This window comes from Barbatula barbatula (genome assembly GCF_947034865.1).
Source record: "Barbatula barbatula genome assembly, chromosome: 14".
NCBI lineage: Eukaryota > Metazoa > Chordata > Actinopteri > Cypriniformes > Nemacheilidae > Barbatula > Barbatula barbatula.
Genome location: NC_136777.1, coordinates 16,024,178 through 16,037,619, shown reverse-complemented (window position 1 = coordinate 16,037,619; position 13,442 = coordinate 16,024,178). Strand labels below are relative to the sequence as shown.

The window sequence follows — 13,442 nt, the reverse complement described above, 5'->3', positions numbered from 1 at the left end:
GAACAATTCAAAACAATGGAATGACCTCATGCCAGCTGTCTTCAGTTCCTCACATTTACGTTACATGTATGCATGTGGCAGACGTTGTTAGCGACATTGCACGAAACTACACGTTTGTACTTTTTGAGTATGTGCAATCCCTGGGAATCGAACCCTGGACCTTGACGTTGCTAGCGCCACACTGTAACCACCGAGCTGCGGTAAAGCCTAGAATCATTCACAGTGTATCAGCAAGAATATGCAACATCTTGGAAAGTAGATACAACTTTTTGTTATATATATTATTTTTTTCACCTTACGTTGCCAGGAATACAAAATTAAACAAAGGTGTACTAAGTGCTACTTTAGTGCACCACTTCCTCCAAAAAGTGTATTCAGGGTCAAAGGTGGAAAACACAGAGTTCTTATCAGTGTATCTCCTGACTCGGAGGGAAAGCTGAGGATTAGACGTGCTTTGATCAAGGGACCAGAGAAGTATTTTGAGAACTGAGGCGCATGTTCACCAGTGACAGTCCAAATTCCTTATTGATTACTTTAAACCAGGGCTCCTTTAGAAGAACTCTTCATTAAATCAGTTTCTTTTCAGACACATGCTTTACGGCTAGCTTTGGTTAACACCAACCGGCAAATCTTATCAAAGTCTATCTCAGATGGCATGAAGTAATCAGGTAGCTTATTCATGCTACATTCATGGACACTTAACAAAGGTTAACTGCTCTGGTCATCTCTCCCTCTAGTTCTTCTTTGACCATGTGACATTTTAAAGGTCCAGTGTGTCATTTTTCGGAGGATCTATTGACAGAAATGCAAAATAATATATATGATGGTCTTCAGAGGTGCATAAAGACCTTACAACCTCTTTATTACCTTAGAATGAGCGCTTCGAAATAAGCGGTTGGTTGCAATTCAGAACCTCACCACTAGATGTTGCTAAAAGCTCCACATTGCTCCTTTAAAAAACTCCTTTAACTAAATCCTAAATTGGCTGGATGGGAAAATGCTTATCAGAAATGTGAGAAAAAACATTTACAGAAGGTTAAATTGACCTTATTTAAACAAACAAAAACAAGGCTAAATATAAATCATATCTTTTTTAATTGAAAAGAGCATTAGGCTGTTATGCTATGAAACAAAAACGGAGATAAAATCCAGTTGAACAGTGCTTGGTGCTGGATGAAAATATATATTTTTAATAATATCAGACACATATGTGGTGTCTATATACAGTATCATAAGAGCCAGCCAGAACAATCAATTATCAACGTTTTTGTAACGTAGTGTATGAATGTCCATAAACAAAATGAAATAACCACATCAGATTCACTGTCTAACCTTGTTATCTTAAAACCTAAGAGTTTTCTGTATTGATTTATTCAAATAAAGTCCAACTGATCAATAGAAAACAATATTCTTTTATTCTAAGCCAGACACAGCACTGCAGAAGAAAAAAGATAAGAGGTAAATAAACAACAATAATAATAACAATTGGACAGCTAAGAAAAGCAAATTAATTCCCCCTCCTTTACATATTCTGTAAATATAATATATAAACAACATTAAAGTTCATCTCTCAACTGCTGAAGCAGTATGCGCAACGGCAATCTGTAGCAAAAGACTGGCCAGCTTGCTAAACACCTTATCAAAATCCCACACACTCTCAAGCCAATCTATTAAAAACATTCCCTCTTGTTCTTCTGAATGAGCATTTGACAAAAACAGGCAGATAAGACAGAGACAGGGCTAAAGCTTCTTTACCACACTGGAATTTAAATAACTGTGGTACGTTTTGGTTCCGCTCATTTCAAGTTGTGCTTAGACTGAAAAAAAAGCATTTGGAGACAATAACGCGTTCAGGTCCTCAGTCACCTGGCTGACACACAGTAAACAGTGTTGAATGGACAGTTCTTGCACTAATGCAATAGTGATGATAATACCTGTCATAGCCATTAACAGCATCTATACTCTTGAGTTACTCGCTCTAATCACTAATGTCATCATTCCCATAATGCAGTACCTTTAAAACAAATAGAACATGTTGTTTTTGAGCCTCATCTAATGAATCCAAACCAATAACTTTATTATTCACTCGATGGCAAGAAGAGGCTTATAGGATTATGAGTTCCTTACGTGAAGTTGATTTGTAGTTTAAACTTGGACATTTTTACTTTAATACCGATTGCGGTAAAAGGGTGGAAGTTGATAGCGAGACAAACTCTTTCTAGAGGATGACATCATTAAAGATCTGGTATCATGCATTCTGACTTCTTTACACTGTTAAACGTGCTGGGTTCTCATGCTTCACATAGTCAACTTGATATAAAATGCTTTGGATGTATGACGTAGTATTTCTGTGCTTGATAACCTCCCCCAGCACTCCAACTTTCCTGTAGTTCTGGATCCTTGTGTCATCACGTTTTGTATTCTATACTATAAAGCAGTTTTTTTCATTAGTGTGAAATTGTGATGAAACAACTCATACATTTGTCATTTTTAAAACTATGCTTTTAATAGTTTATCAAATATGTTAAGACACATGATGGGAACATGAAAATGTACTGCATAGTAATTATGAGCCCATCCAAACATACATGTACATGTATGTTATGCACACACAAGCAGTAACAAACACTGAATTGACTGCTGATGACATCACTGCGTTACTGGTACATTCAGCAGGGGGCGGAGGACCAAACCAAAAAAACCTGAAACTGATAATATATCCCCAGTACCCTTCCCAATCCAAACTCATCAATCCACATCCATGACGTGAATCGCCGGCATAAGAGGCTGAACAACAGAGAGATGAGCAACGTGAAACAGATCGATCGGCACCAGCGGGGGTCAGCGATGCGGCCTTACGGGAAACGTTTATCTGACGGTGACGCCGAGCTTCTCCAGAACACGCACACCCTTTTCTTGATACTCTTCCCGAGTCAGCCAGAAGTTGTCCTTGTCTTTCATGATGTCAGCCAGAACCGCCCCACCCAGGAACACCATGTGCTTGCGCCGGGGAGGGTCCTCGATCCGGATCTTGAATTTCTATGGGGTATTAAATAGACACGCTTGAAAAGACTTTCAGAGGAGGGGAACAGCGCGGACACTGACCCACATACCAGAAGACCCTTTGAATGGATCCCTTCAAGACATATTAAAAGACGCACTGTCCGGTCGTGAATCGAGGCGAACCCGAACGGGAGAATAATGAGGTGTACAGTGTATGCGAACTCTTCTGGAGCTGATCTGCGTTCGGCCACTCTCAGACACCCAACAGACTATAAACAGGTGGCTGAAAGGCTCTTGTGGAGGCTTTCGTGTAAAGTAAATGGCTTTTTAATTTGTTTTAAAACATAGTTTCGGGACAGGCAGACAGACACGCCGTTCGTCCGTATCGAGCATGCCATCTGTAATTGATCATCTATATATATATATATATATAGTGGCCTGACATGCGGCCGGCTCCGAGGCTCCCCAAAATGCTTTTCCAGGCCAATGGCCAGAATCTAAATGAGATGGAGCCCAGCTGGGTTGTCTGTGTGTAATCCAGACTACAAAAATTGCTCGACTGGCCTGTTTTCACACCGGAGTGCAGGAGGAGGTGATGCAACCCCACCTGCTGGTGCTGTGGATGCATTACATTTCATACATTTGACTTTTAAAGTGGCTCTAACTAATGAAATTTGAAGATAAATACAAAATGGGTAAACTGAGCTGCAAGAAAAGCCAAAGTTTCCGAAACCAGACAGATGAACACAATTGAGCTTGCATGTGCCACCGAAGGACTCCAGTAATAGAAACAAGAGCCTGAAGTTTATTTTTAACATTTCATCACCCTGATCATTTCATCACCAATCTTAACAGTCTGCCTGCCACGCTTCAGCACAGATTTCATTTGGCCCTGTTATGTATTGCAGATTTATTTGGGGCAGATAAAAACTATATTGGACTCAACAGCACACCTCGTGTGAGTTACTTACTTCTCATCCGAAGAAGGTGTTGACATTATAGTCCATGTATAAAAAGGCACAGCAGCAAAAACAACCCTAACTAAAATTATAAGTGGAATTTATAAATGTATGCCACATGTAGATGGGCAAACTTACAGAAAGCTTGTCGACATCACCCTTCAGTACCCGCTCGAGATAAAGCTGTTTAAGTTCCCTCTCTAATCGAGAGGGCAGACCAGGATACATGGTGGATCCTCCTGACAAAACGATGTGTTTATAAAACTCAGCCCTGAGAGAGAGAGAGAGAGAGAGAGAGAGAGAGAGAGAGAGATAGAGAAGGGGGTAAATGGACAAATAAAACTTATAGTGAGGTTCAATTATATAAGAAGTATTACATTTATAAAATAACAAGACAAGATAAAAAAACGAGTTTTCGTTTTCTTTACATGTATGTTCTATTGCATGCTTTCTTCCCATTCAGATAATTAATAACTAAGTGTCAAATATCCAATACTTTACCAAAAATGTCATTGAAATCATTGACTAACATAGTAGAAAGAATTAAATGGTAGTCAAAGGTGCCCGAAAACTCTTTGTTTCTTCAAAACATCTCATTATGTGTTCGACCGAAAAAAATCTATTATAAATTATAAAGTAAATTATACCGGTTTGGTGAGTAAATGATGAAAGATTAAAGCAATAAACATTTACATTTAGTCATTTGGCAGACGCTTTTACTTTTTAAAGCCTAGCACAGAATACAAAGCTAAGAATAGTGAGGTTAGTATTTTATTAAATTTTTTTAAGAAGGAAAGGGAAAGAATTAGGATAAATCAATCAGAGACGTGTTGACGGAAGAGATGCGTTTTTAAGGTGGCAACAGAGTCTGCTGATCTTGTAGCAGCTGGTAGATCTTTCCACCAACGTGGAACAGATCCAGAGAAGGTACGGGAGAGTGACTTTTTTCCTTTTTGGGATGGTACCACTAGTCGTTGTTCCTTTGCAGACCGCAGTGATCTGGCAGGAACATAGATCTGCATTAGCGAGTGGAGATACGATGGTGCGAACGGGGTGGTGGTCTTATAGGTTTGAATAGCTTTGAAGAAGTTCTCCCCAAGAAGAGTCATTAAACCCCCTTAGCTGTTATGAAATGCACTTGTAACCCACTGCCTCGTGGGTTTATTGCTTTTATAAAACAGTTATTCCATATGCGTAGCAAGTTTTCATAAAATAAAGTAAATAGAATTATATTTAGGTTAAGTAATGCGGTCGGCTGTTATAAATCGGGGGGAATTTATAACGTCTTTGAACTCGGCTCAGCCAATCAGAATCAAGGACCAGAACTGACCGTTTTATCATTCATTTTTGGATGAACTATCCCTTTAAATGAACCAACCAGTAATAACCAATTCAATTCCAGCCTGTTCCTCACACAAAGCTGATCATATGAAAAGAAGACAATCAGACAACTTTTATGATGCTTTTCGATGTATGGAAAGAAGGCACTTGGACATTCTTCCTAACATCTCATTTCTTATTTTACTGAAGTCATACAGGTTAGAATGAAGGTGTGCGCGTTGTTGTTTCTGAGTGAACCGTTCCTTTATCTATAGTTTAGATAAGAGCTGTAAGGCCGTGAAAAGGGAAATACAAGAAGTGTCCTAGAAATGTGAACTCACCTTGTATCAATATCTGCTGCTTGAATGGTGTTGGAGAGAAGTTCAGCCACCCCGACCCCTTCCACATTAATGAGGTGGGGCTGAAACAGAGCTTCTGGAGCCTCGAAGCGCTCGCCCCCTACCTTAATAACCCGGCCGTCAGGGAGCTGCGTACACACCCAGAGGAAATGAATGTTGCGAATCAATTACAAATCATTTTTTTTTACTAAATGCAAAATGATATTGAATATTTACAAATGACTTTGATGCTAAATATTGCTCTTCATTACCGTGTGTTGTTTCATTCATGCATATTTTAGCTACACCACTCATTCATTGACTCATCTGTATTCATGACACATCATCAATGGCAGTAAGCATTCCAGCTATGAAACCTCCTGGATAAATGCGGCTCTATATAACCACACCTCCTCGTGTCAACATTGCTTATTGCTTATCACATGCATCACTAGTTTAAATCATGTGCCTTGATAATTGAACGTTCCTGTTCGACATGCCTCGAATGAGCAAAGTCTCAGGTTTGAAGAGTAACACGCGGCCAAACCTAACCGTGATGACTAATGCGAAAATGGTTGCAGGCTGCGTCGGAGCATATAAAGAGCCCATTGAGGAGTGTCCAGAGGAAATGCACAGCTTCCCAGCTGGGGAAAGACGGCGGCCGCGCAGGAAATGATGTTAAATGCTGGTTAAGCAACTGCGACACCACACTGCGTTCCTTGTTTCGTTTGATTCTTTCGTTTGTCACGTCTTCTAACAGAAAAAGGAAAGTTCCATCACCATACTTGTGAAATCCAAGAAATGAGGGTGAAACATTTCACTGCCTTTACACAACTCATTCCCCTAAGATACATCACCTCACTGGTGCCCCCTTGAGGTGTGATCGCGCATCAAGCAGCCAATTGAGAATTTCCCTTCTGCTTATTCCCATCCAAAAAGAGCATTACCATGGAAACACAGAATACTTATGTGTCCCGGCGGGAATCCGTGAAACCACACACTAAAAACTCCTGCCAGAAAAACTCCTGCCTCACATACTGCGACATTTGAACTGTAACTCTCAGACATTTCAGCGAGATGGATACTTCTGCCCCTCAGGCTGTTAACACCTTTATAGCATGTAACTCTGCGTTAAAACGCTTCATGAAATTTCTCCCAGTCACATAAAACTGACCGTGTAAGACTCCACCAGTACTGTGGTCTCCAGAGCCAGCTTCTGCTCTTGCTCGATGTTGTATCCCACATAGCAGAGCTTCTCCTTCATCATGCGCACCGTCTCGAAATCTGCCGAGTGGTTGAAGGCGTAACCTCGCAGTAGGAGCAACTGTGTGACGACAGAAATATAGATCTTATTCTTATTAAGGTTACATTGAAATTACAAAATACAGTGTTATTATGCTTAAGGATCCACTATGCTATTAAATGCTAGCACAAAGTACATACTTTTAAGAAAAATGCATTGTGTCTTGGCGTCTTGTAAAAGATCAGTCTTGGGAGTCGTGTCTGAATATCACTCCATGCAAGAGCTGTACCTTTATGAGATATCGAGTAATGTCTCGTCCTGCGATGTCCAATCTTCTCGTCAGGTGGGGCAGAGAAAATCCCTCATACACGGGGCAAATGTGGGTCACGCCATCGCCCGAATCTACCACCACCCCTGTCAGAAGACCTGGGTGTTGTCCAAAAGACAAACATTGATACAATGTCCCATGTGTGTAGTGAACTGATAGTGGCTCAGTGATATGTATGAGTACACTAGATAGATGCTTTGTTAATCAGTAATGTTAAGAATAGGAACTTGTGTTCATGTCTCACCTTGAGCATACAGTGTAAGCACAGCCTGGATGGCGATGTAAACGCCTGCAAACTGGTACGTTTCAAACATGACCTAAAGGACCATGGGTATTAAGACAAACAGGGATGAACTTAATGACCAAGACATTTTCTTATGAGTAACACAGCCATCTTTGCCAAATGTACCGATTTAAGCACTACGAATAAATATTTAGAGGTTTGTTCTCTAAATGCACACAATTCGTCAAACATGGTTTTATCTCTGGTTTTAATACATGACTTGGTATCTGACAGTGAGTGTTGTGAGGTTGTGATCTGCTGCTCGTGTGGACAAAAAGAAAAAATACCTTTTCTAATGTGTATGGTGCGGACATAGTGTCAGACAGGTAGTTCATAAATCAGAAAATCCGTTTTTAATTTGCATATTAATGTGAATATTATGTTCAAATGTCTCTTGAAGAAAATTATTATATGTGATGATAATAAAGTATACAAATTCATTATATATTATATTATATAACTTAAAAGTTTATTTACAAAAACTGTTGTTATAATTGCTTCCAATGTTTCCTCATCTGTAAGTCGCTTTGGATAAAAGCATCTGCTAAATGACTAAATGTAAATGTAAAAAATGAAAGGTTTATTATGTTATCATGTTTTTAAGCTGTATTTATTGTTATTATTATATAATCAAAACAACTCAACCGCAGTTTGATTGATATTCAGTGGAATGCAAAATAATAAATATGTGTATATTTTTAATATAATATTCAAATGCTTTATATATTTAGCATTAATAATATTCAAATAGCGAAGTATTTATCCAGTATATCTTAATCATCCTGATATAAACATGTACTGATTTTATTAAAATAATTTTTCCTTCTATAGTTTTTACATGTAATAAAGTAAAGACCATTTGTTTATTTGCTTGTGGGCTGAAATGTGATTACACACACACACACCTCTATGATCTTCTCACGGTTTTTGGTGGGGTTCATTGGAGGTTCTGTGAGGAGGATCTTGCAGTTGCGCGAGTCGATGTTGAGCTTCTCCGGTCCAAAGGTGTAATCCCACAGGTGCTTCATGTCATCCCAGTTCCTGACAATACCGTTCTCCATAGGATAGTTCACCTCCAGCATCGAGCGCAGCTCACTCGCTTCATCGCCCACCATCAGATCCTGGGGAAACAGGACAAAATTTAGAAAAGCCATCGTGGACCCCAACTAAAGAACCAAATGCAAAAAACTTTTTCATCATCCATTATTCATCCAGCATGTACAGCACCAGTGTGGCAGCTCAGCATTTCCACTACAAATGCATAGCTATGAGAATCTTACATCCCAGATCTGCCACGGCTTTCTAAATCCACACTTTTAATAGAGCTATTTGGCAGGGAAGCCTCTGGTAAAGCTCATGAAGAGCACAACCACGGTACACAGAGATGAAATTGCCAAACAGACAGATGCTTCACTCTTATAAGCGGGTTCAGCATGCACAGAATCTCCATGCACCAAACATTGTTAGTCATTTTCATTAACACAGGCTTTTCTGTCACACCCTTTACCCCATAAAATCCCTCACACACATTCACTTAGTCACAAAGTTCAAACCAAAGGCCTTAACATACACAGTCTCAACCTGTCCCTAGTATTATTAAAAAATATTCATCCTGCTTACTAGTGGTGTCTGTTCATGCAAAACTCAACATTCCGATGTCAGGGTGTTGCTATGTGGTTGCTAAGGTATTCTTAACAGTCGCTAATGTTCTAGGTGTTTACTAGGGTATTCAAGTGGCTGCCTAAAGCCTACCATCTCAAGCAAAGCAAGCCTAATAGATATAACTCTTGTTCTAAATTAGACTATGAAACATCACTCATTTTCTCCTACTTACCGTCAGCCCGGCAAAGATGACAAGTCTGACCGCTTAAAATAATAATACGGCTCTTCTCAACAAGTCACACAATTTGAGGAATCCTTCACAACCATAGTACAAACAGTGTGGGACAGGTTTTCCGCTTTAAGTATGTATGAACAATACTTTCCATTGCAAACACCACTAATAACACTGGATGAGTTCACCCAAAAATTCATTTTTTATCCACCCTCATGTCATTCCGCACCTGTTTGACTTTCTTTCTTCTGCAGAACACAAAAGAAGATATTTTGAAGCATGTTGGTAACCAGACAACACTGGTTTCTATTGACTTGCATTGTATGAACCACTGAGATATTTCTAAAAATATCTTCATTTGTGTTCCACAGAGTCGTACAGGTTTGGACTATGTGGGGTGAATGTGGGGACATTGTTTTTATTTTGGGGTGAACTATCCCTTTAATGTATGTTTGTGGAGGCGAGCACAAGCACTGATTCAGGGTGTGTCTATGTGTCAAAAGTTTCAAATGCAATTCGGCACCCAACCACATCAAGACAAACAGTATCTGATGATCAGCACCCTTTATGACACACCACAATCTGTTCGAGCTTTCTTATTGGTTCTTTCTTTGTTCCTCAAACATTATTTTAAGATTCCAGAGTCTATTTAACAGCGAGAGAAACAGAATGAATGGCAACGACATAAAGTGCAAAGACATTAACATTTTCCTACATCTTGAGGCCAACTTCTGCTAAACCGATTTCGGACAGGAGGAGGAGTATCTTCAGCTATAATGTCTAGTGCGGCTTTGAATGGTTGCCATGTTCTGTGAAAGACATTTACAGACAAAATGCAGAGTAAGATTTCAATCTGCACTACACTGTGGTGAATATTTGGGTGAGAAATGTATTTTAAGCCGGACCAAAGAAAACCTGAATGTTAGAAAAACGGATTAATTCAACACTGAAACAGATCAGGGTAGGGCTGGGCAATATTTATAACATTTACAATACAGACGTTTTTATTTTCATGTCAAAATTAAGTAACAGTATAAATTTAGGGATTGATTTACTTATTATAACTATTAGTTATCCGAAAGAGTAAGTCACAAAATGCTTTATTGTCGCCTATGAGGGTGTTACAAGAGAGATGCTGTCTTTAAATCAATAATGTAAACTGATTCTATTATTCAATTTAAAACTCATTGTTTATTTAATAAAATGAACATACAACAAATTTCAACAAATCGCTATTTTTAAAGGTAAAATAATAGTATAAATTAATATTAACAAAAGTGAAATCAAATATAAATGGTTATATTATTAGACTCCGGAACGGAAGTTAACTGGGGTTCAGGTGCGCGCGCGCGTCCGATAAAACGGTCTATATGGTGTAATGTGTTGCAATGTAATATATACATAAACATAAAATATCATTCTTCAATGTACTAATTTAATGAAATGAAAAAAACATGGTTTGATTATTTTTATTTTATTTATTGCATTACACATTACACTTGACTCTTACTGGCTACAAAAGCCATTTGGTTGAAACAATCGTCCTGTGAAGAAAAATAAAATATCACACACAAGCTTTTAAGCCATTCAAAACAAAGAAGATACTTTTTAAAAATAGTTAAATGTCTATAAAAAAACGGAGATTTCCAGCTTTATTGCCCAGCCCTCATCACAACGTATAAGACACGCAATAAAAAGACCATTAAAAGGCAACTATATGGATACTTGTTGAGATACTGCACGGTGCAACACTCTCCCCAGCGGGAGACAAGTGTTAGACAGAGCACATGCCGGACTGCACTTACCATCTTTCTGTTATTCTACTTCACCACGAGAAGAACAAAGGAAAGAGTTCAAGTATGAAAAAGAAGGTCAAAAGGCGTGAGAGAATGAGGTTTTCCTTAAAGACAATAAAAAAACTACCAAATGCATAAGATTCATCCTGAAGCGATCGTATATCATTTGTAATATTGTAATACATAATGTACAGAGCTAAGTGAAATATCTGAACCTCACCTTAATCTCAATGTTCCCCACTTTGGCCGTGGACCGGATGATGGGTCTGCCCACCAATGCTGGGAAGATGTGTTCGGGGAAGTTGGATCCTGCATAGCCACATTTGACAAACTAAAGAAATGAAAGAGAGAGCGAGAGAGAGCGAGAGAGAGCGAGAGAGAGAGAGAGAGAGAGAGAGAGAGAGACCAAACACATTTAATAAAAAGGACAAAAATATACACATTTTGAGGAAATCAGGTGTACACGCATTTAAATGTACACAAATGGATTTCGTTCATTGTGTGTTTTCTCTTTGTTTTTTTGCCCAAAGCATTACCCATAAAATACGATGGTATATGAGACAAATGTTGAGAAAATGATAAATACATGTAAATAAAGGTTCTAACCAGATACTGCCTCTTAAAGGGATAGATCACCCAAAAATGAAAATTCTGTCATCATTTACCTACCCTCATGTGTTTTGTATTGTAATTACTTTATATTCTTCTGATAAACATAAAAAGCTGGGTATCGATTCTGATGTGCCGATTCCGATTCACAAGCGCTCCATCGATTCGAGTCAATGATTCTAGAATAAATACAAATCCTATAGATATTACACACTTGAGTATATTGTAAAATAACCTGTTCTGTTTCAATATACCCAAGTGTGTTTAACGTTTTATATACATGTCTGTGGCCCTTCGTTTCATGTTTTGTATTCACCGTTGTAATGTTATGTTGATATTTACTGATCTTTTTTAGAAATATCTTTAGGATTCGTATTATATCTATAATCATGGACTCGAATCGAGAAAAGTGGCATCTAGTGGATCTTAGTAGCAATAACGTTCACGTGAATGAATGTTCAGTGCTTGAGGAAATATGAAAGAAGAACAAAACATGTTAAAGTAACTATGATCCTGCATTACAACAGCCGACTAATGCACTTTATGCTTCTCTAGAGAACCTATTTGCATTTTAGTCCCAGTGAACACCGTCTACTTTTGTCTGGTGTAAAACCATTGTGTTGTTTCTCACATCAACTTTATTTCACAAATAGACTCTAGACCTTCAGACTCATCTAACTTGAGCTGGCTGTGGTTTTAGTTTGTGACTTCCTCAATCCATCACTTCCCGAATATTCATCTGCTGTCTCACAGAGGACACGTAGGTTCTCTATTTTGAATACACCACTAAACATGATTTATAATCAGTAAATCAAATCTCTTCGCCTTATCTCGCTTCACCACGATGCACCAACGAGAGTTTAAACCTGGTTACGTCACCAAAGGTGAGCCGAAAGGTAAGGCCACGCCCCCAACTCCAGGTCAACTGATATTGTGCATTTGTTACATTAAATGTAATGCGAGTAAATCTCCGTCGAGTTACACACTTCAGCGAGGAAGTTTCAAACAGAAGTTATAATGACAATAATGTAATGTAAAATAATGAGTGTTGCATGAATAAGCCTATCGGTTTTTATAATAGACTGAATCCGCGTATCATCGTTATATTTGTATTATCATCATCATCATCATCATTAATACAGACGTGTATCACCTAATTATTCCGTGTTAAATATGAACTGTGCAGCCTTTCGCGATAGAATAACACGTAGAGGAGAATATAATGTGAGATCAGAGTGAATGCATTCAACACAGCTGTCAGACATTCCTCAGAGCCGCGCTGAGCTTTCATGACTTCCTGTCTGTTTCTCTCGCTTTCAACTTTACACAATAGCCAAACGAGTTCATAAACAAATGCAAGGTGATGAATTTTCGCACGTACCCCTGTTCCGTTATCACACACAACCACTTTCCTTCCTTGACTGTCCATTTCTCAAAGCCCAGGAGCTGTCAGAGGCAGCCGAACTTTTCAATGAAGTGCTTCGCCCACAGCAGCAGAGCAGCAGCTGCTTTCACTTCCGGTTACTGACACAGGCGCGAGCGTCTCAGCCAAAACTGCGCGCGCAGTGCTTGGAGGAAAAAAGCATATTATTTATCGAATAGTGAAATTGTAATATCATTTTCTAAGTATTGCTTTATTTATTACGTCAAGTATATTTTTCAGTCAATTTTTTACATGATATGCGATTCTGTTTCGATTAAATTATAATAATTGTGACATAATAACAAT

General features: G+C 38.6%; 1 protein-coding gene across 1 annotated transcript; it reads right to left on the bottom strand.

The window, feature by feature from the left end:
* Positions 1 to 1,078: 1,078 nt before the first annotated feature.
* On the bottom strand, positions 1,079 to 13,281 carry actr2b (actin related protein 2b). Its single transcript, XM_079472476.1, has 9 exons — positions 13,095 to 13,281; positions 11,325 to 11,435; positions 8,380 to 8,595; positions 7,436 to 7,508; positions 7,153 to 7,289; positions 6,795 to 6,944; positions 5,624 to 5,769; positions 4,101 to 4,233; positions 1,079 to 3,039 (listed from the first exon to the last, which is right to left on the bottom strand). The coding sequence occupies exons 1-9, from the start codon at positions 13,140 to 13,142 to the stop codon at positions 2,869 to 2,871; spliced, it is 1,185 nt and encodes a 394-aa protein (XP_079328602.1). The 5' UTR covers positions 13,143 to 13,281; the 3' UTR covers positions 1,079 to 2,868.
* Between the last annotated feature and the right edge of the window lie 161 nt (positions 13,282 to 13,442).

Bases quoted from the DNA above. Each gene is read 5' to 3' on its own strand.
- actr2b (XM_079472476.1), bottom strand. From the start codon at position 13,142: ATGGACAGTCAAGGAAGGAAAGTGGTTGTGTGTGATAACGGAACAGGG. The intron at 7,290-7,435 runs GTGAGACATGAA...GACAACACCCAG, and splicing joins GCTTACACTGTATGCTCAAG to GTCTTCTGACAGGGGTGGTG. The intron at 3,040-4,100 runs GTAAGTTTGCCC...AATACCCCATAG, and splicing joins GTGATGTCGACAAGCTTTCT to AAATTCAAGATCCGGATCGA.